The sequence below is a fragment of the Oryctolagus cuniculus genome, chromosome 4 (genome assembly GCF_964237555.1).
Source record: "Oryctolagus cuniculus chromosome 4, mOryCun1.1, whole genome shotgun sequence".
NCBI classification, from domain to species: Eukaryota; Metazoa; Chordata; class Mammalia; order Lagomorpha; family Leporidae; genus Oryctolagus; species Oryctolagus cuniculus.
The window spans coordinates 169,520,309-169,543,034 of record NC_091435.1 but is presented as its reverse complement, the minus strand read 5'-3'; the positions used below and the strand labels follow the sequence as shown (position 1 = coordinate 169,543,034).

The 22,726-nt window shown below is 57.9% G+C and overlaps 1 protein-coding gene across 1 annotated transcript in view; it reads left to right on the top strand.

Annotated features, from left to right (window-relative positions):
• Positions 1–21,337, top strand: part of GLB1 (galactosidase beta 1) — a 92,820-nt gene extending 71,483 nt beyond the window's left edge. Inside the window, exons 13-16 of the mRNA XM_051818535.2 lie at positions 868–981; positions 2,524–2,655; positions 5,219–5,461; positions 20,831–21,337. Coding sequence (XP_051674495.1) covers positions 868–981; positions 2,524–2,655; positions 5,219–5,461; positions 20,831–21,088 — 747 coding nt within the window. The 3' untranslated portion in view covers positions 21,089–21,337. The remainder of the gene's footprint in view (positions 1–867; positions 982–2,523; positions 2,656–5,218; positions 5,462–20,830) is intronic.
• Positions 21,338–22,726: the final 1,389 nt, after the last annotated feature.

Genomic DNA, 22,726 nt, shown 5'->3' with positions numbered 1-22,726 from the left:
GGGCCAGGCTGCAGCCAGGAGCCTGGTGCTCTATCCGGGTCTCCCAGGTGGGAGGCAGCGGCCTAAGCATTTGGGCCATCCTCCATCTTCCGCTCTCCCAGTCACATTAGCAGGGAGCTGGATTGGAAATGGGCAGCCACGGCTGGAACCGGCGCTCACACGGGATGCCGGTGCTGCAGGCAGAGGCCTACACTGTGCCACGGTGCCAGCCCCGCTTCAGGTGGTTTCTGATGAGCACTTGTTTGTGCACGAGCAGGCTCAGCCCGAGTCTGGGCCCTGTTTTGCTGAGGCGATCTTCACCTCGGGTTTGTTGTTGCTGGTTTGTCTTGGTTTCTCTTGTTGTTGGTTTTTCATGGTTCTGTTTTTTGACTTGATGTCGGTTTTCCATATATGAAGCTGCTTCAGAATGCTTGTGGGGAAACGAAATGCAAAGACAAGTTGATCTTGCTGCAGACATTTTGAATCAGTACCTAGTTTTCTCATGTTTCCATGTTTCTTTGTTATGTGTGGACGTCAGTTTTCTGTGACTAGCGTGTGTGATGCATTGTGTATAGGATTTGACCCCTAGTGACCCTGCGCAAGGGCTCTACCTGCCCGGGTGCAGACTCCTCCTTTGGGCCGGGTGCTGGCAGAGGCGCTTTGCGGGGTTCCTGGAGGTCTCTCGTCTGCCGTCACGACAGCTGCTCGTGTTCTCAGTCCCGAAGCCAGTTCCCTCCTCTCAGGTCGAGCTTTGCTGTGGGCAGAGGCAGCTTCTTGCTCATTCTGATGTCCCAAGCATCACCGCCACGCGTGGAGTCCAAGGGTAACCGGTCCTCCTGAAGTGCTCCGGAGCACTCACGCGTCTCTCTTGAATCCTTCTCTCCCCAGTACTTTGGCTTTGTGCTGTACCGAACAACGCTGCCTCGGGACTGCAGCAACCCTACACCCCTCTCCTCACCCCGCAACGGAGTCCACGACCGGGCCTACGTCGCGGTGGACGGGGTAAGAATCGTCTCTGCCCAGACAGGGGGACGTGTGGCCTGTCTGTGTGACCGTGCGCTTGAGCCCTTGACTGACCTCTAACCTCAGGCGTCAGCCCTCTCCCTGCCCCTCGCGTGCTGCTGCGGCCTCACGTGTGCCGCATCCACACAGGACACACCCGCACCCATCTGACCCCTGATGGCTATGCACAGGGCCACTCTCACCTGGCCTCCCTGTCCCAGGCTGCCGTCACTGGCTGACCAGTGTTAACCTTAAGTGCCTTCTTTCCCCGCGACGGGGTCCATTTCTACTTCAGTGTCGTATGCCCCACTGTTCAAGCCCACTGACCTGCGTGCCACCATCCTGCACAGGAAATCGCCCCTGTGTTCTGCAGGGTCACTCACAGTTGTTAACAAAAATCCACAAAGAGCCTTGTTTCATCACAAAATACGGACTTGTTTTGGGATTTCCACTCATCTCACTCCAATCATGAAGGAACACACGGAAGATTTTGCCTGACCAAGAAAACTTAAAATGTTCCGTCCTCCTGTCACCGGCAGCCTTCATGGCAGCGGGACAAGTCGTTGAGATCTGTGCTCTCTTCTGATGACCTTACCTTGGCTTCCAGGTTGGGAGTTGTCTTAGGGACTTGGGGTTGGCCTGAAGTCAGTCTTTAAGAATCTGACCTTTTAAATATTAGGAATATGTTGCTGATAAAATACCCGCCGTTTGTCCTCATCCTGTTACATAAGTGTTGTGCTCACCGGATCAGAGCAAGTGTTTTGAGGTGAGAATACTCCACCTACCTGATTTTATCTCACTTCTCTGATTTTGTGTCATCTCTCCATGTTATTTGGAAGCCATTTCTTTTTTTTTTTTTTTTAAGATTTTATTTATTTGAAAGAGTGACACAGAGAGAGGAGAGGCAGAGCCAGAGAGGGAGGTCTGCCATCCGATGGTTCACTCCCCAATTGGCCACAATGGCCGGAGCTGAGCCAATCTGAAGCCAGGAGCCAGGAGCTTCTTCAGGGTCTCCCACGTGAGTGCAGGGGCTCAAGGACCTGGGCCATCTTCTACTGCTTTCCCGGGCCATAGCAGAGAGCAGGATCAGAAGAGGAGCAGCTGGGTCTCGAACAGGTGCCCATTTGGGATGCCGGCGCTTCAGGCCAGGGCGTTCACCCACCGCGCCACAGCGCCAGCCCCTTATTTCTTAATGGCTGACTTCTGTGCTGTGGGAACACAAGGCCGTCCCCTCTGCTAGGAATCCTCTCCTGGAATTTTGCCTCTGTTCCCTTCCCACTAAAAACAGATGTGCAGCCAAGCAGCCCAGGCACAGGGACCCAGCCTAGGCCTCTCCACACTTTGAGCTGTGGCTGGCAGTTTCCCTGCGCAGGAAGCAGAGACTGGCGTGGAGCAGGGCACCCGAGTCAGTGACATGAGCTGAGGGCCATCGTCGCAGTCCCTGCAGGCCAAGTGACTGCACGCAAGAACTCGAGCCCGCCACCGCCCTCTGCTCCTCCTCCCCTCCCTGGGTTCAGTTCTCACGTGGCCTTGAACCCACAGATTCCGCAGGGAGTGCTGGAGCGAAACAGAGTGCTCACGGTGAGCATTCAGGGGAAGGCTGGAGCCAGGCTGGACCTCCTCGTGGAGAACATGGGGCGCGTGAACTACGGCACAGCCATCAACGACTTTAAGGTAGGACAGGCTACACCCGGGGACTGACAGGCCTGCAGGCCTGAGCGCCTGTCGCATCTGTGACAAACTGCAACCCATTAGCGTCGCAGTACTAAATAAATTTCCTTTAAGGTATATGTTATGAAATGATCAGCACAATCAAGACAGTTAACACCAGAGAGTCATTTTTTTTAAATATTTATTTCAAAGCCAGAGTTGGAGGGAGGGAGAGACAGAGAAGGAGAGACAGTCCATCCGCTCGTTCACTCCCCAGATAGCCTCGATGGCCAGGGCTGGGCCAGTCCAACACCAGGAGCTTCTTACAGGTCTCCCATGTGCTTGGGCATCTTCCACTGCTTCTTCCCAGACCATTAGCAGGAAGCTGGATCGGAAGTGGAGCAGCCAGATTCTAACCAGCGCCCATATGGGATGCCAGCATTGCAGGCAGCAGCTTTACCCACTGCACCACAACCCTGGCCCCACAGTCAGTTTTGTTTTTAAGCACACGCCCTTTTCCAAGTTTGGTGAGGAAACATAGCCCGATTTGTTCTGTGGCCTGCATGCAGGTGTTTGGATGAGCTGAGTTCCTCTGCAGGTTTGAGAAAGTGCAGTTTTGCAAACAGATGCCTGCCTTGTCTTTGAGTGTGGTCATCCTATAGAAAGCAGGAGGAAGCCACACCACCGTGCTTTTCCTCAGCTCAGAATACCCACCCTGCTCGCCAGAGGCACTTCCTTACCCACAAAGCCAGCTGAGGATCTGGTCTGCTCTTGTGTGGGCCTGGGGGGCCACTCCAGGAGGGACTCTGAACAGTGCACGCCTCCTCCTGTTGCAATGCTTCTCACCAGCTTCCGGGCTCCGGAGCCTGGTGCGCCTGGGTTCCGAGGAGCACCTTGAACATGCTTTACCCTTGGGAAGCTCCCTCTGTGAGGCGCTTTGCCAGCTTCAGAGGAGTGAGAATGCAGGCTCCCTGGGGCTCTCAGAGCGCAAGGACCCCACTGCACGAGGGCAGGCAGGCGTCTGGGGCTGTTTCCTGACCCTCGCGGGCCAAGCAGCTGTGCTCTGAGGTAGCTGCCACGCATGGGCCACCCTTGCCTCTGATGCAGCCTCTCTTGCTGGCCTGTGCTCAGGCCATCATTAGTGGCCTTCTTGCCCGGCTGGCATGGACCACACTAAGCAGAAGTGACCAAGACTCTATTGTGTAGTCTCAGGGTCCCTGCTTCCCAGCAAGGAGCTGCTTAACGCTGGTTGAGTTAATTAATGGGCAGTGGAGGCTTCGCGTCAGAAGGTACCCTGAGACTAATCTGGGGTCCCCTAGGGAAGGAAGAGTTCCATGTGAAAGGCAGGGAAGGCAAAGTGAAGAGCCAGGAAGACTCCAGCCCTGGCCCCCGGAAGACAGACAGAGCCACTTCTAAGTGCAAGTCCTAGCTTTTCCCTCGTCTGCAGACAGCACAGTGTTCTCTGCTTGGCGCTCACAGCAGGTGGGTGCACTCAGACCTGGCCGTCCCCGTGAGGCCTGCCAAGCTGCCCAGAATCGAGACAAGCTCCCGGGTCTGCACAGGGACAGAGTCCGCGCCCTCACACCCTCCCATCAACAGTGGCCGCCCTGTCTCCTCCCAGTTCACTTGCTCTCCCTCCTGTCTCTCCCAGTTCACTTGCTCTCCCTCCTGTCTCTCCCAGTTCACTTGCTCTCCCTCCTGTCTCCTCCCAGTTCACTTACTCTCCCTCCTGTCTCTCCCAGTTCACTTACTCTCCCTCCTGTCTCTCCCAGTTCACTTGCTCTCCCTCCTGTCTCTCCCAGTCACTTACTCTCCCTCCTGTCTCTCCCAGTCACTTACTCTCCCTCCTGTCTCCTCCCAGTCACTTACTCTCCCTCCTGTCTCTCCCAGTTCACTTGCTCTCCCTCCTGTCTCTCCCAGTCACTTGCTCTCCCTCCTGTCTCTCCCAGTTCACTTGCTCTCCCTCCTGTCTCCTCCCAGTTCACTTGCTCTCCCTCCTGTCTCCTCCCAGTTCACTTACTCTCCCTCCTGTCTCTCCCAGTTCACTTGCTCTCCCTCCTGTCTCCTCCCAGTTCACTTACTCTCCCTCCTGTCTCTCCCAGTTCACTTGCTCTCCCTCCTGTCTCCTCCCAGTTCACTTACTCTCCCTCCTGTCTCTCCCAGTTCACTTACTCTCCCTCCTGTCTCTCCCAGTTCACTTGCTCTCCCTCCTGTCTCTCCCAGTTCACTTGCTCTCCCTCCTGTCTCCTCCCAGTCACTTGCTCTGCCCTCCTGCGTTCCGTCTTCCTTTCTAGCAGCGGCCCTGAACCCAACACTGAAGGCCGGGGCTCAGGGTCAGGTGCTCCGGCAGCTCAAACCTCCCTTCTGTAGAAGCGGGAAATCGGGCCTTTTATGGCGACACCCTGACCTCTCAGAGTGTGGGAAGTTCGCCCCTTCCGGAGCAGGGACTCAGCCCTCAGCCAGATCCATGTCACTTCGATGTCCCTCGTCCCCTGCTGGGGCCTTTTCCCAGGAGTGCAGGACCAGGGTGCAGAGGCCCTCAGGCTGTCGCCAGCCCCCTCCTCACTGTGCTAATTCTACTTTGCAGGGCTTGATTTCCAACTTGACCCTGGGTTCCTACATCCTCACAAACTGGACCATCTTCCCCCTGGACACCGAGAGGGCAGTGAGCAGCCTCCAGGGGGACTGGGGTGGCTGCCAGAAGGACGCCAGGGCCTGCAGCCCCGGGAACTACACACTGCCAGCCTTCTACACTGGGAACTTCTCCATCCCCAGCGGGGTCCCGTCCCTGCCCCAGGACACCTTTATCACGTTCCCCGGGTGGACCAAGGTAGGTGTGGGAACTCCAGGAGGAGTGCTGATGACATGCTGAGTGACGGTGCGGCACCGAGGGTTTCTGTGGGCGTTCACTCGTCTCCCAGGCGCAGGGTCGTGGCAGGACCTTAAGGATTCGAGGGCCAACTTGGTGGTGTCACTATCTGGCCCATTTTCATTGACCGACCACTTCCGTTAGTGAGCGATGACTTTGCTGCTTCCTCTAAGAGTTGAGGCCTCTTGTGCCCTGAGTCGAGGGACGTTTCTTGGTCGTGAGGAGATTCTGGCCCTGGGTAAGGGCGACTCGTGGCGAGAGTCTGCTGCTTCTCCAGCCATGGCAAGCTCTGTACGTCCAGCTCAGCCCCGCCTGCACGACTCTTCTCACCTCCCCATCGCTCTCTCTCCTGCTCTGAAGACGTACGTGTCTTCATCAACTCCCTTTCAAGTCCCGTGTCCATTCTAGACGATCACTTGTTCAGGTTTTTATTCGGTGCCATGTGCTAAGGATACACTGATGAATGAAACCAGACACGGCCGCTGCCCTCATGGAACTTCCGGTCTAGTGGAACAGGTGGCCCTGTATCATACAGCCACACATTTTTTTTTTTTTTTAAACAGGCAGAGTTAGAGAGTGAGAAAGAGAGACAGAAAGAAAGGTCTTCCTTTCCATTGGTTCACCCCCCAAATGGCTGCCACGGCCAGCATGCTGCGCCGATCCAAAGCCAGGAGCCAGGTGCTTCCTCCTGGTCTCCCATGGGGTGCAGGGCCCAAGCACTTGGGCCACCCTCCACTGCACTCCCTGGCCATAGCAGAGAGCTGGCCTGGAAGAGGAGCAACTGGGACAGAATCCGGCGCCCCAGCCGGGACTAGAACCCGGGGTGCTGGTGCCGCAGGTGGAGGATTAGCCTAGTGAGCGCACACTGGCCCAGCCGCACAAATTAAACACAAAACCGCATCTGTGAAGGGTGCTGAGAGGGGAGGGCGTAGGGTTGATCATAACGGAGGGGTTTAGACTTGTCAGGAAGGCCAGGGAAGCCCCTAAGGGAGTGGTGTTTGAGACATGAGGGGTGAGCAGCATGGCACAGAGGGGCCCTGTAGTTGAAAGGGAAGTGGTAAATGCGGAGACTGCATCCAAGTGTTGTCATTATGCTGAGACACACGCAGTAGAGGAGTGACGTGGTGATGTGGTGTGGTGACGTGACGTGGTGATGTGGCGTGGTGACGTGACGTGGTGATGTGATGTGATGTGGCGTGGTGACGTAACGTGGTGATGTGGCATGGTGATATGACACGGTGATGTGGCGTGGTGATGTGGCGTGGTGATGTGATACAGTGATGTGACGTGATGTGGCATGGTGATGTGACTCGGTGACGTGACGTGATGTGGTGTGGTGATGTGACACGGTGATGTGACGTGGTGATGTGGCAAGCCCTCCGGCCCCAGTATGCAGAACGGGTTGGGTGAGGGCACTTGCAGATTCAGGTTGACCACCTAGGGAGCTGGTCCGTTGTCTGATTGGCCAAGATGGAGGTGACATCGGCTGCCTGGACCGTGTGTGACATTAGATGAGTTGCGATGGGGGAGGGTGTGTGATAGGGGGGGCCGGTTGGATGTGGCGGCTCGAGTAGAGGAACTCGTCTCACAGAGCCCTTGGGGTCCTGCGCTGGGCCCAGGGAGGGAAGCAGCCTCAGAAGGGGACTTGGGCTGGGAGGGGGGACCGGGACCGTGAGTTCAGGTGCAGACAAATGGAGTCCCGGGCTGTCTGGGTCATTTGGGCTGCTCCAGGAACACAGCAGAAAGTGCAGCTGAAGCGAGCAGCAGACCTGTGTCTGGTCCCTCCGCGGGACGCTGCCTCGTGCGCTGCAGGGCCTTGTCTAAGAGCGCTCACCGCACCCTGGGCGCTGCCCTGTGGCCTGATCGTCTCTCCTCCGGAGACCGTCACATGACCATGAACTTGGGGGAGCACAGCTGAGACAAGGTCCTGGCGGGAGGCTGCTGGAGCTGTGGGCTGGGGAGTCGGAGGAGGAGTCTGGACGGGGAGGGTGCGTGTGCAGTCCTCCATGTGTGGCTAGTGTGGGCGCCATGGGAGGAGGAGGCCCCGCAGGGAGCGAGCGGCAGGAAGAGGAATGAGGCTGACCGGCGAGGGACACAGTGACAGTGAGGCGGAGGGGACAGCGGGGGAAGCGCCGTTTGTGCCGCCAAGAGGGTAAACAAGACGGGCACGGTCTTCCTGCTGGACCGAGCAGCAAGGAGTCCCCGGGGTCGGTGGAGCGAAGCCTCTGCCAGCCCACGGCACTGTGCTGAGCAGGCGGGACGGGAGGGAGCCCGGAGCAGGCCAGCCCACGGCACTGTGCTGAGCAGGCGGGACAGGAGGGAGCCAGGAGCAGGCCAGCCCACGGCACTGTGCTGAGCGGGCGGGACGGGAGGGAGCCCGGAGCAGGCCAGCCCACGGCACTGTGCTGAGCGGGCGGGACAGGAGGGAGCCCGGAGCAGGCCAGCCCACGGCACTGTGCTGAGCGGGCGGGACAGGAGGGAGCCGGGAGCAGGGGCAGGGGCGCTGGAAGACTCTTCTTTCTCTCTGTAACCCGGGACCTTTTTTACCCTTAATGATTATGGGGTTTTTAAAAAAGATTGATTTGAAAGGCAGAATGGCAGAGAGAAAAGGAAAGAGAGAGAGAAAAGAGAGAGCGAGAGAGAATCTTCTATCCACTGATTCACAAATAGCTGCCGTGAGCCAGGCCAAAGGCAGGCATTGCCCTAGCGTCCTGACAGGCATTGCCCTAGCGTCCTGACAGGCATTGCCCTAGCGTCCTGACAGGCATTGCCCTAGCGTCCTGACAGAGATCTGGCTCTGAGGGACGGGAAGAAAATACGTTGACAGCTGGAAGGGGAGAGGGCAGATGACACAGGGGGTTAAACAAATGCTTTTATTTATTTATTTTTGCATTTTACTGATTTCATCTACCTGAAAGGCAGAGATCTTCCACTGCTGCCTCACTACCCAAGTGCCCACAACAGCCAGAGCGGGCCATGTGGTCATCCAGCTCTTCCGTATGGGTAGAGGACCCAAGTGCTTACGCCATCATCCACTGCCTTCCCACGTGCACTAGCTGGAGCTGGAAAAGAGCAGCCAGAACCCAGACTGGCACTCGGACATGGGATGCGGGCACCCATGCTGTGGCTTAACCTGCTGGGACACAATTTTGCTTTTACAAAGATGTTTATTGAAATCTATTTTCATAACCATGCTGTTTGGAATATTTTCTAATTTCCTTTATGGTTTCTTTTTTTGACCCAGCAACTATTTTATTTTATTTTTTATTTATTTATTTATTTATTTTGGACAGGCAGAGTGGACAGTGAGAGAGAGAGAGAGAGAGAGAGAGAGAAAGGTCTTCCTTTTGCCGTTGGTTCACCCTCCAATGGCCGCCGCGGCTGGCGAACCACGCTGATCCAAAGGCAGGAGCCAGGTGCTTCTCCTGGTCTCCCATGCGGGTGCAGGGCCCAAGCACTTGGGCCATCCTCCACTGCACTCCCGGGCCACAGCAGAGAGCTGGCCTGGAAGAGGGGCAACCGGGACAGAATCCGGCGCCCTGACCGGGACTAGAACCCGGTGTGCCAGCGCCGCAAGGTGGAGGATTAGCCTAGTGAGCCGCGGCGCCGGCCCAGCAACTATTTTAGAAGTAAGTTGTTGAATTTCCATGTAAATTTGAATTTTTAAATCACATCTTATTTTTTTATTTCTAATTTAATTCCTCTATAAAAATTATAGAAGGAGAAAAATTTTCATGACCTTGGGTTAGGCAAAGCCTTCTTAGCTCCAACTGCTAAAGCATAACCCTTAAAGGAAAAATTGATACATTGTACATCATCAAAATGTTAAATGTTTGTTCTCAAAAGACATTAAGAAAATGAAAATCCAAGCCACAGACTGGGAAAAAAAATCATTTTCAAATCATGTATCTAACAAATATCTTGTATCTGGAGTGTGTAAAGAACTCTTACAACTCAGTAGTAGGAAGAAAATCCCAATCAAAAAGTGGGCAAAGGTGTTGAACGGAGTTTCACCTCAGAAGTGTATGAACAGCCGCCATGAAGTAAGAGGACTGAGAGTGTTCGTGCTCAGCATCATTGATCGTGGGAGAAAACCGGGCAAAGCCTCGGTGAGATTCCGTCTCATACCCGCGGGGTGGCTGCCGTTAGGGACAGCAAGGTGTGGTCAGGGCGTGGCGAGAAGGGAGTCCGTGTCGCCAGTGGGAATCTGCTGTGCACACCGCGCGCACTGCGGCAGTTTCCTAGAGTTGACAGGGAGCCGGCACCGCGGCCGCCGTAGCCCCAGAGGACACGAAGGCATGTGGCCTCCTCTGGGGCTGGAGGGTCTGCTCTAACATCAGTCGGCGGTGGTGGCGGGACAGCCCGCGTGGCCAGCACGTGGCCGACGTGACTCTGGAGTTCCAAGCTTGAAGAGAAGCCCACGGGCTTGTATCCCCTCAGTCCAGACATCGCCCTGTTCTTTGAAAAGAAGCAGTAACGCCCCTGCCCCTCGCCCTCCTCTCTCGCTCGTCCAGCCCTGCCCCGTTGGCCTCTGCTGATCCACTTGTAACAGCACAGCTGGGACGCCTCTCCAGAGCAGCCACCGTGACCCCGGCCCCTCTGCCGCCAGCCGCCAGGAGCACGGGTGCTCTCCAGCGGTCCTGGTCTCTCTCCCGTCGCCCACTGGCCCTCCCCCGCCCCCTTGAGTGCGCTCAGGTGGGACTCCCTGTGCCTCAGCTTCCTGTCACTTCTCTGCCTGCCTCCACCCTCACTTCCTGCCTCAGGAGGAAGTCTGAAGTCTCCATCCCTCCCACATGCTGCCTGTCTCGTGGCCTGTCCTTCTCTCTGCCAGCTCCCTTTTCTTAGCTAAGTGACACCACGGGCTCGGGGTCCTGAAGCCACAGCCGCTGTGGATCCCGCCCCTGGTGTCTAGCAAGTACGTTTCTCTTCCTTCCTCGCCTCATCTCCGCCTCCTTAGAGGCCGAGGTGCAGCAGTGGAAGAGCGTAGGGCGCTCTGGAGGTCGGGGAGGTGCACCTGTCCAGGTGTGGAGGTGTCACACGTCACACCCGAGTGCTGGCCCAGGCTTCCCGCCCGACACCTTGCAGACATCGCCTGCTGAAAGTGCCAGCAGGGACGCCGTGGCGGAGGGATGTGTTATCGCAGGTGCAGATGGGCACCGGAGCCTGGGAGAGCTAAGTCACGGGGACTTGTGCGCAGGCAGGAGGCGGGGGACAGGTTCCTGAGCCCCAGGTCGGGGCGTGGCCTGTCCTGAAGGCCTGTGTGAAAGGCAGGCAGTTTTGTGCAGGGCTTCCCAGGCAGATGAGCTCGAGCCCATGCCTGGGGCAGGCTCTGCTACGACTTGTTTGTTCCCAGGATCTGTGTGATGGAAACCCAGTCCCTAACGTTGTAGGTCAGTTGCATTTGGAGTGGGGCCTGTGGGAGCTGATCAGTGTTAGAGGAGGCCACGGATGACAGTGGTGGCTTTAGGAAGAGGCCTGAGCTAGTGCCGTGTCTCCCCCGTGGCACGCCCTGCACCAGTTTAGGACGCAGCCCGGAGGCGCTCACCAGTGCCGCGGCCCTGCTCTCCAACACGGAGCTACACAGCCCCGTGCTCCAGTAACAGCCCTGTCCGTGCCGTCCAGGCACAGCAGCAGGAGGAGGCTTAGGACACGACGCCTGTCACGCTTGGAAGTACACACGCACAGTATTGGTGGAGGCCTCAGGGGGTTCAGGCCCCGAAAGCCCACTTGATTCGCATGGCCACTCGGGAGCCTGAGAACACACGTCATAGCAGCACCACTCGTAGTAGCCAGAGATGGACAAGCAACGCCCGTCTACTAAAGACTGAACGAACAAAATGCAGCGGACTGCCCCTCAGCGAGAAAAGAGGGCGTGCGACGACGCGGGCAGCGGGCAGCTTATGTGGCAGTGAGGGAATAAACGCAGTCGGTGCCACGGCGGGCCGCCCTACACAGAGAACAAATGGGAGCAGGCCAGAGTCGCCCACAGGCTGGGGAGGGGGAGGGAAACAAAGGCAGTACCTGTGTCAGGCAGAAAGAGGGGCGAGTGTTCGCGCACCGAACAGTTGAGCGGCAAGAAGACAGGCAGAGGGGCTGGCGCTGTGGCGTAACGGGTGAAGCTGCCGCCTCCAGTGCTGGCATCCTGTATGGGTGCTGCTTCACTTCCAGTCCAGCTCCCTGCTATGGCCTGGGAAAGCAGAAGATGGCCCAAGTCCCTGGGCCCCTGCACCCACGTGGGAAAACCTGGAGGAAACTCCTGGCTTCGGATCAGCGTAGCTCCAGCCGTTGCAGCCAATTGGAGAGTGAACCAGTGGATGGAAGACCTCTCTCTCTGTCTCTCTCTCTCTCTCTCTCCCCCCGCCTCTCTCCCCTCCCCCCCGCTCCCTCCCTCCCCCACTCTTGCTCGCTCTCTCTTTCTCCCTCCCCCCCCCTTCTCTCTCTCTAACTCTGAGAGAGAGAGAGAGAGGTCTTTCATCCACTGGTTCACTCCCCAGGTGGCCACAATGGCCAGAGCTGCGCTGATCCGAAGCCAGGAGCTTCTTCCGGGTCTCTCGCGTGGGTGCAGGGACCCAAGGACTTGGGCCATCTTCTTCTACTGCTTTTCCAAGCCATAGCAGAGAGCTGGATCGGAAGTGGAGCAGCGGGCCCAAACCGCTGCCCATACGGGATGCCAGCACTGCAGGCGGTGGCTTTACCCGCTATGCCACAGCGCCGGCCCCGGAGATGAAGATTTGTGGTTACCCAGAACAGGGAAAGGGAAGTGACTGGTAAGGCATAGGTTTTTTTTTTTTTCTAATTTACTTATTCGAAACAGTGACAGAGAGGGACATCTTCCACCTGTTGGCTCACTCTCCAAATGGCTGCCTGGCCAGGACTGGGACAGGAAGTGGAGCAGCCTGTATTCCAACCTGTGCCCCTATGGGACTCGGGCGTTGCGGCTACCCCACAATGCCAGCCCCTCCGTAGTGTATGTAAAACCACTGGATTGTATGGGCTATGAATTACATCTCATAAAACCACACACACACACACACGTACTCACGGCCCATCTGGGAGATCAGTGGGCCCTGGCGTGATAGGTCTGAAGATCCTGGGGTGCACATACGTCAGTCGCACATCACACAGACCATGTTCTCTGCCGTGCAGTGGCCTACCCCTGAGGACTGTCCGGGGCCGACTCCGGGGGTCCCAGATGCTCAGCCGACTCAGATCCCTCCCCACCGCCCAGCATGCTGAGTGCTGGCCTCTGGGAAAAGCGCTTTGGCAGTGGGAACGGTTAGGCAGCTCCAGCCATTCCTAAGGCTGTGCGCCTCCGGCCTCCCGTCAAGCCCCCTGGCCCAGGCTTCTGGGCGGCTCCTCACTGGCCGGGAAGAAACAGCTTGATTTAGTGAATGAGGTCGCTGATAAGGGCGATTCACGTGCTGCGGCAGCCACTCCTGGCTGCTCCGTGAGCTCTCGTCGGAAGTGGCTTTCTAGATTGTCACACGAACGTCTGCTGGGCGTCAGCAGGAAGGGCAGGAGGCCCTGTGTGACGGAGCTCCAGGGCTTGGGCCACGCGTGGGCCTTGGGAGATTGCGCTTCCCAGATGCCATGGGTAAGCCTCGTAGTCAGCCTCTTGCAGTAGGTTTGGGTGTGTAACAGAGTAGAGTGGTGTTGAAACAATGTGGTTTTAAAGTATTTTTACTTATTTATTTAGTTTCTTTCTCTTTTTCTATTTGAAAGAAAGAGAGAGAGAGAGAGAGAGAGAGAAAGACTCCATCCCCAAATGCCTACAGTGTTTAGCTCTTAGCCAAAGTCAGGGCCTGGAACGCAGTCCAGGATTCGCACGTGGGTGGCAGGGCCCCAGGTGCTTGAGCCACCACTGCTGCCTCCCAGGGTGCCCGTTAGCCGGAAGCTGGAGTTGAGAGTGGAGTTGGGAGCCAGAACCCAGCCACTCTGTACAGGGAGGCAGACACCCCACCCCGTGGTGTAACAGCCTGAAGCAGCGTGGCTTTGCGACTCTGGAATCGGGCAGCACTCGTTCTGGACGACAGAGTGAGTGTTCTGTGGGCTGAGCAGGGGGTGTTGGTTTCATAAACCGAAGGGCTCGAGAAAGCAGAAACTCCACCGAAAGCGAATTTGTCATCTCAGAGTTGCTTTCCCAAGTCGGGAGAGGGAGACGGGGACAGAACTGTGTGGGTGACATCGTGTCTGCCGTCGGCTTTCAGAGGGACTACAGGGAGAAGCAGAGGGAACCGCGCCGCCACGCACACCGGCCTGCCGGGGCACGGGCTGCCCGCGTCCTCCCCATTTCTAGGAAGATCAGAGAGCGACTCGGTTTAGGCGTGGCCAAGCGGAACGCTCGCATGGGTTGGGCGTGTCAGTGGGGAAGCCTGAATTAGGAGGAGAGCCGGGACTCAAACCCCACGCGCGGACGTGGAGTACGGGCGTCCTGACTGGCAACTTGACCAGCAGGCCGGACGCCGCCCGCGCTGGGCTCCTGACACGTTGTCGGCGTCCACTGCTGGGTCTCGGCCGTTGTGGGGGTGGTGGTACAGCTGCGCAGTGAGTGACAGCTGTCAGAGGTGTGGGAGCCGCAGGAGGCCGGGGAGAGGAGGCAGTGGTACGCGCTAGGGTGGGGGGCGCTGACTTTCCAGGGGCCCCCTGGATGGCTTAAGTCAGCTCAGCTCTCCGCACCTTCCTGGGAGCCAGCTCTTTGACTGTGGACGCCCTGCTCACTGCAGGCGGCGTCAGGATGAAAGTGGACAGCTGGACACGCTGTGCAGACAGCCAGCCATGTCAGGGAAATCCCCGGAGAGGGCGGGAGAGGCCTGGCAAACAGTGCGGTCAGAGAGCCGGCGCTACCTGGGAACGTGGCAGGCCCAGGCTGTGGTTTGGGGCATTGAGTGACCACACAGGGAAGCACTTGGTGGCTGCTGAGTGTCTACACAGGGTGGAGGACACCTCTGGCGGGTGTAACCCACCTGTCGTGTCAGATGATCACAGGAAGAAAACAAACAGGTGATGTGAGACGGGTGTGGGGGAAGCGTGACAGCGGGATGTGGTCTGTTTGTCCCGCTGTGTCACAAGTCACCCTGAAAAGAAACAGCAATAGATGTTTACTGTGCCCACGGTTTCCGGGACCTCTGAGTGGTCGGTTCAGTGTCAGGATCTCGGGAGGCCGCGGGCTGAGCCAGGGCCGCCTGGTCGGAAGGCCCGCCGGGGGCTGGAGGTCGCGCTCGCAAGGCCGGCGGGCCGGGCTGGCCACCGGCAGGAGGCCTCGGTCCCTCCCACGGGCCTGCGCTGCAGGCTGACTGCTGAGACTGGTGACTCTTGTTGTTCTCACTGAGTTGGTAAACATTTGCTTTCCTGAAAAGCGCGTGCCGAGGCACCTGTGGCCGTGGGGATGGTATCTGTTACCTCATAACACACCCCCCTCGGCAGTGCGCAACAGCATCCGTGTGCTCAGCCTATAATTTCCGAGACGGCGCTGGGTCGCGGCTCCTCATCCAGCAGCACCGCCCAGGTGGGGTGGGGAGCCAGGGTTCCAGGAAGACCGCAGGGATGGGCGTTAGGCGCAGCGGTTAAGACGCCTGCGTCACTGTATCTGAGTGCGTAGGTTTGAGTCCTGACCCCACTCCTGATTCCGGCTTCCTGCCGATGTGCACTCTGGGAGGCAGCGCAAGTGCCTGGGCTCCTGCCACCCACTTGGGAAGCCCAGGCGGAGTCCGGGCTGTTGGATGCAGCCTGCTCCAGCCCAGGCCGTTGTGGGCATTTGGGGAGTGGGCGAGTGGATGGGGAAAGCTCTTAGAGAGAAAGCAGGAAGGAATGCGAATGGGCAGAGCTCCTTAGGCCCCAGGTGGGCACTCCCAGCCACTTCCCCGCGTCCCTGCCTCAGAACAAGTCTTTGCAGCCTCTCCTCCGACTGCGAGAATGCGAGTGGGAGCGCTGATTCAGCGTGCCCCCAGCTCAGGGGCACGCGGAGAACTGTTTGGGCGGGTTTGCAGCTGTGCTTCCCGCTCGGAGATCCACTGTCTCCATGAACGTGACCCTGGAAGCTGGAGGATCGGACTCTTCTCCACAAGCCTATGGGCTCAGTAACAAAACAGAAAACAGAAACACACAGGCTTGGAGTAAAAGACGTCTCCCGCAGCTCTAGTGCCCCGGCTTTGTAACGAATGTCACACGCTGCCTGGAGCCGCTGTTGGCGTGCCAGGTCTTAGCTTTGCTCCAGAGACGCAAGGAGACTGGGTGGCTGCTGTCGGCTGAGGTCGTCCCTGAGAAGGGCAATCTGATGGGCAAAGAGGTGATTCACCGTCTATGCTAATAGGTGGAGCTTCCGGCGGCTTCAGTTCTCCTAGGGCCTGTCCTAGAATGAGAGAGCGGCTGCCGCTGGGGCACTGGCGATGCCACCGGCAGCCCACGCAGGAACGCTGGTTTGAGTGCCAGCTGATCCGCTTCCAGTCCAGCTCGCTGCTAATGCCCCTGGGAGGGAGCAGAGGCTGGCCCGTGTACCTGGGGCCCTGCCGGCCCCGCGGGAGAGACACAGATGGAGTTCCTGGCTCTGGCTTTGGCCTGCCCAGAGATGGCTGGGTCTGGGGAGTGAGCCGGTCCATGGGAGAGCTCTTTCGCTCCGTGTTTCTCCTCTCTGTGTGGCTCTGCCTTTTAAATAGATAAATCTGAAATAAACAACTACATAAGATAGAGACCCTGATGTCCCTGACACCAGGGAGGGCACAGGGAGAGTGCCCGGCGTCAGCATGGGGCCTGGGTGTCCTGGAGGAGGGGACAGCTCACTCGCTCTGGGCTTGGCGAGAGCTGCTGGACATGTCTCCAAGCAAGCCCTCAAGGGTGCCCTTGTCCCCTACAGTTCTCCTTTTTCTTTTCTTTCCCCCAAGTTGGGATCCCACTCATTCCTGCCTTGGGTGTGGCGAGAGAGCCGTTTGCCCTCAGACCACAGCTGTGTCCCTCCACGTGGAGGCCGCCCACGGCGTAGACGGCTTCCTTCCACTGCTCCCTGAGGAGCCCCTGGAAAACGTGAAGTGTTTTAGACCACGACTGGAGACAGCACCGAAACTTTGGCTTCAGTGCTTATGAGAAGCCTGTCCTTAGCTAGGAAATTTAGCACAGACAGACAGACACACAGATCTGTCTCAGCACAGAAGTAGGTCAGGCCTTTCTGGGAACCTCCTGTCTACTGAAACTGTTACTGTCACCTTGGGGAGAGTGGCAGAGGACGGGCGTCCGCCAGGACCAGGCCGCGGTCAGCTGAAGCCAGGCTTGGCCACGGAACGCGTTTCTGCCCTTAGGTCACCCTCAGCACTGTGTGCAGCCACCCCACCCCTGCCGTTGTAGCACAACTTTCTGAAGAGAAATTTTAAACATCAGAGCTGCATACACTTTTTAAAATAGAATCTTCTGTTGGTCCTAATCAAGGAAGAAATGCATATGTTTCATTTTTCTGTTTTTTAAAAATTTTAAAGGTTTATTTTATTTTTATTTGAAAGAACAAGAGAGGGAGGGAGGGAGGGAGGAAGGGAGAGGTCTTCCATCCACTGGTTCAAATGGCTGCAACACCCAGGGTGAGGCCAGGCTGAAGCCATGAGCCCCAGGCTCCATGTGGACCTCCCATGTGGGCAGCAGGGCCGAGCACTTGGGCCATCCTCCACTGCTTTCCTAGGCACTTAAAAAAAAAAAAAAAAAAAAAAGATTTATTTTCTCTTTGAGGGGCAGAGTTACAGAGAGAGAGAGAGGGAAAGACAGAGAGAAAGATCATCTATCCATTGGTTCACTCCCTGGCTGCAACAGTCAGAGCTGGGCCAATCCGAAGCCAGGAGCCAGGAGCTTCTTCTGGGTCTCTCATACAGGTGCAGGGGCCCAGGCACTTGGGCCGTCTTCTACAGCTTTCCCAGACCACAGCAGGGAGCTGGGTCAGAAGTGGAGCAGCTGGGACTTGAACCTGAGCCCACGTGGGACGCTCGTGTCGCAGGCAGAGACAGCCTGCTGCGCCATGCACCGCCCCTTCCCAGCACAGTCAGGGAGCTGGGTCAGAAGTGGAGCAGCTGAGACTTGAACCTGAGCCCACGTGGGACGCTCGTGTCGCAGGCAGAGACAGCCTGCTGCGCCATGCACCGCCCCTTCCCAGCACAGCAGGGAGCTGGGTCAGAAGCAGAGACCTGAGCCCACGGGGGACGCTCGTGTCAGCGGCGGCTGCCCTGGCTGGGCCACTGTGCTGGCCCCTTGTTTTTCTTTCTGTGTCTGGTATTCCTTAAAGCTCTGGAAGTGGGGGCAGACAACCATGCAGTATGGTCACGGCGCCTCTCAGTGAGTCTTCTGGGGCAGACTCGTGGACAGTGTTTCCTCGTTAGTGACTTGATACTGAACACTCGGGCACATATTGGATCTACGAGCTGATGTTTCCAGAAGTCCACGGAATAGCGGAGCTACAGCACAAGCTTGTGGTGGTGCGAAAACGTGTGGAATTGTGCACCATTCGAAGACCCTGCATCTTCTCAGCTGGCCTCGAACGAAAGTGACAAAGGCCAGCCCCTCGTAGAGCCTGGGGAGAGCTGGGAACAGCTGACAAACAGCAAATGATAGGAGCTTAAAGGGCCAGGGAGTGGCGGAGAGAGCCCTGTGTTAGGGGCGACCGTGACCTTGCTCCCCAAGGCTTCAGGCTGAGGACCGTGTGGGAGCCTGGGATGATGATGTGTCCCTGAGCATAGGGGAGACACACCTGTGGTCACTGCATGTGCAGACGGCTGGGGGGAGCCAGACGAGTGAGAGAAGACAGAGGCGGGCAGGCTCCAGGGCAGGGAGGCGCGGGCCCGGGCCCCGGGAAGGAGGCTGGCAGCAGGAACGTGGGAGGGCACAGGGCGGCCGCAGCGCTCAGAGACAGCACTGACCCCACAGACTCGCGGTGGGGCGTCTCTCAGGCCCCCCACCGCCCTCAACTCTGCTGCCCAGCGTGGCGACCACCGGCGCACATGGCTGTCACCGTTCCAGTTCAAATTCACTAAGAGCGAAAGCTGTGTTCTCCTGTGCAGCTGTTTTGTGGTAGCTACTGAAATATTACAGGCGCTTCCAAAAGTTGGTGGGAAAATAGAATTTAAAGATGTTTACTTTGGTGCAAAAAGAATTTTGGAAATCTGTGCATGGTTCCTTCTCACTAATACGCATTTTCCATCTTATTGAAGACCCCTTGTAAGCATGGGCTTCAGAAATTTTTGCACCCCAAATAAACATCTAATTCCATTTTCCATAAACTTTTGAAAATACTGTTGTGCGCATCCTTGTATCCCAGCAGTTCTGTTCCCAGCAGTGGCCATGTGTGTCCCTCACAGCGTGGACAAGAATGCTCGCGTGGGCTGTGGCACGTCTGATAGCCGACAGCTGGGACGCAGGGCCAGCAGTGCAGTGCAGGCAGCTGAGCTACTGCTTGCAGCACCAGCATCCCACAGCAGAGCGCCAGTTCAAGTCCTGGCCGCTCCACTTCCATCCAGCTTCCTGCTAATGCTCCTGGGAAAGCAGTGGAAGATGGCCCAAGTGCTTGGGCCCCTGCACCTGTGTGGGAGACCCGGAAGAAGCTCCTGGCTCCTGGCTTTGGCTGGCCCAGCCCTGGCTGTTACAGCTATTTGGGGAGTGAACCAGCAGATGGAAGACCTCTCTGCCTCTGCCTCTCCTTCTCTGTAACTCTGCCTTCCAAATAAATAAATAGATCGGAGAGAGGGAGAGATGGACGAGAGGCCAGAGCCAGGCTCCAGTTGTGGAAAGTGGAACCACTGGGAGTGTCCACCGTTAGGAATCGGGCCTTGCACGTAGGCCAAGGAGCCAGTCGGAGGCAGAACCACCGCGCAGCTGGCTGCCGCGCTGGCTCAGAGCCAAGGGGCACGCGCGAAGCGAGCTCAGAAGCCAGAGGAGGACCGAGGGTCCCACAGGGAGGGCTTTGGGAATGACGCCTGTGTGAGGTGAGCAGGGCAGGCACGCAGCAGGACGAGCTGGCTGGGAGGCAGGGAGAGCCAGGAGGGGCTGCCTGGCACTCCCCTGGGGCTCTTGGTCCTGTGAGTCCCCCATGAGTGTGGCTGCCACTTCCCTTCTGCCTTCCAGTCTCGGGCCAGGTCCCCTCTGGACCAGCCCTGACCCAGAGCCAGCCGGCGAAGGGGACTGCGGGAAGCAGTGCCTGGCTGACTCCCCACGTTGGCACACACGTCCAGCACAAGGGATGCCGGGGCGGCCCCATGGGCGTGCAGGAAGTGGGAGTGGGGTGTGGGCAGGTACCAGCCACCTGCTCGTGGTGACGAGGTGGCTCAGTCTGGGTCAGGAACAGCACCTGGGCCCGGGCAGCGCGTGCCGTGCCCCGTGTGCTGTGCCCGGAGCCCGCTCACGAGCTGGCCTTGGCAGCCACCGTCTCCCCGTCTCCCCGCCCTGAAAGTGAAGCTGCCCAAGGCCCCGCGGCTTTCAGCAGACACATTTCAGGGTGGATGGAGATAACGCATCCCAGTAAAAACAAGAGTGAGCGCGTTCTGAGAGCTATGCATTGGTCATGCTCTTTTTCTAAATGACTTTATCTAAAGCAGTGGTTTTGGTTTTTTTTTTTTAACTGTTTGAAACAGACTCCCATCCTCTGGTTTACCCCCAGATGGCTGCAATGACTGGGCCCAGGCTAAGACCTCAGTGCGGGGCCCCATGTGGGTGGCAGAGCCCCAGCCAGTGGGGCCCACACCTCTGCCTCGGGGTCTGCATTAGCAGGAAGCAAAGTCCGGGCTGGCGCCCGGGATCCAACCCAGGCCCGGGCCGGGACGCAGGCATCTCTCCTGCAGATGCCCGCACTGGCCTGGGCGCCCGCCCTCCTCCAGGAGTTTCTCCTCCGCCTTCATTCAGTTTCCTTAAGGACGGAGCTCCCCTTTACAGCAGGTAGGACCGCCTCTGCTCCGTGAGGCAGACGTGCAGCGAGACACAGCAAACACAGCAGTAGAGCCGCAGCTCGGGGGCCCCTTGCTCCCCGTCCCCCATAGCAGTCCTGAGGGGCTGTTCGGAGAGAGCTGCCGGCCTGTGTTCTCTGTACTGCGTGCCCGAGGCCACCCCTGGAGGGGACAGCAAGAAGGCAAGACCTCTCCTTGCAGAGCCAGCTCAGAGAGCCAGGCACGGGGACACAGGCAGTGCCCGGACCTGGCCTTGTGGGACAGCAGGGGTGCGGTTCCTCCCACCTGTTCCCCGGGCCCTGCCTGGTGCTCAGCCCTGGCAGCTTCCTGGGCACGTGGCTCACCTCCCCTGCCTCAGGAACCCCCCCCCCCCTTCAGGACGGACCGCGCATCGGACTTGACGGTTCTCCCGCTCCCTCTCTCCCTCCAGGGTCAGGTGTGGATCAACGGCTTCAACCTCGGCCGCTACTGGCCAGCGCGCGGGCCCCAGGTGACCCTGTTCGTGCCGAAGCACCTCCTCAGCACCTCGACCCCCAACACCATCACGGTGCTGGAGCTGGAGCGCGCCCCCTGCGGCGAGCACGGCCCGGGCGCCGTGCAGCTCGTGGACAGGCCCGTTCTCAACGCCACCACCTCTCAGGGCCTGGTGAGACCCACAGCGTTCAGCAAGTCACGACCAGAGCCGTAGGGGACTGAAGGCTGCGCCCGGCGGGGTCCAGCCCCCACCTCCCAGATGAGAAACGCCGGCACGTCCACACCTGCCGGAGAAGTCCGCGGGAAGCGCATCGGGTTCCCAGCGCGGGTCTTCCCACGGCCCCGGGTGTGGCGGGAGCTGACAGCACAGGCTGCCGCGCAAGCTCCCAGGGGTTCCAGTTTTCATTTTGGAAGAATCATGTTGTCTCTTTTTGTTAAATAAAATTTGTACTTGGATGATGAAGCCACGCTTTTTCATGCTGGGCAGCTATGAAATTCAATGGCCTGACTTAAATCGTAACCAGACTCAGTGAACCACTTCAGTGGCTGCAGCTTCAAAGGGACGGAAAACAGTCTGGGGCGGGCCTGGACGGCTGCCCCGGCCCTCATCTGACTCGCCCTTGATGTCTGCGCCGTCTGCTAGGGAGCCCAGCACAGCTCAGCGCGCTTCTGCGAAGAGCCGAGCGCGTAACAGCCGCGTGGCACACACAGTGGCACATCTGTACGGGGGGGGGGGGTGGTTTCTAGCCACTGCCGTGGCGACACACATCTGCATCTGTTTATGATCCTGTGCGCGCATAAAGACCAGGTATTCGGCGGATGAGCGCTGCCGCCCCAGGGGCGGACACGCGTGCCGTGCAGCGCCGTGCCCCTGCAAATCTGTGCACAGACACGGCGCACATGTGTGCCATCCTGTGTCGCAGCACACGGGATGGGATCAGACGGGATCCAGGTTCTCTACCACACCGGGTCCTGAGCGGATCAGGTATCAGACACTGGGTTCACTTGCCCGCCCCCAGGACCCTGCCCCCAGGGGGCCTGTGCTGTCATTGTCCCCGTTGGCTGGGCCACAGCTCACATGGCAGACAGGCTGCGAGCCAGCAGTCGGGGGTCGGCGCCTGTTGCACAGAGAGGATGGCAGCCCTGCTTTGTGTTACATTAGAAAGTTTTGGAGTAACATTAAAAATAGTATGGTTACACGCGAGTGGTAAGTATTGGGGAGTTTTTTTTGTTGTTGTTGTTTAAAGGTTTTTATTTATTTGAAAGAGTTACAGAGAGAGGTAGAGACAGGGAAGGAGGGAGAGAGAGAGAGAGAGAGGTCTTCCATGCGCTGGTTCACTCCCCAAATGGCCGCACTGGCCAGAGGTGACCCGATCCGAAGCCAGGAGCCAGGAGCTTCATCCAGGTCTCCCACGCAGGTGCAGGGGCCCAAGCACTTGGGCCATCTCCACTGCTTTCCCAGGCGCATTAGCAGGGAACTAGATTGGAAGTGCAGCAGCTGGGACTCGAACCAGTGCCCATATGGAATGCTGGCTCTGCCGGCCAGGGTTTTAGCCCACTACACCACAGCACCAGCCCCACTGGGAAGATTTTTTACCTTTCCTTGACTGTATTTCTAATTCTTTACAGAGAATAGGGTTTTGTTTTGTTTTGTTAAGGAAAATGCAAAGTTTTTTTTTTTTTACCTCAACCTGCATACATTCATAGCAATCTACTTATTTTTTTTTATTTGAGAGGTAGAGTTACAGACAGTGAGAGGGAGAGACAGAGAGAAAGGTCTTCCTTCCATTGGTTCACCCCCCAAAATGGCCGCAACGGCCAGAGCTATGCTGGTCTGAAGCCAGGAGCCAGG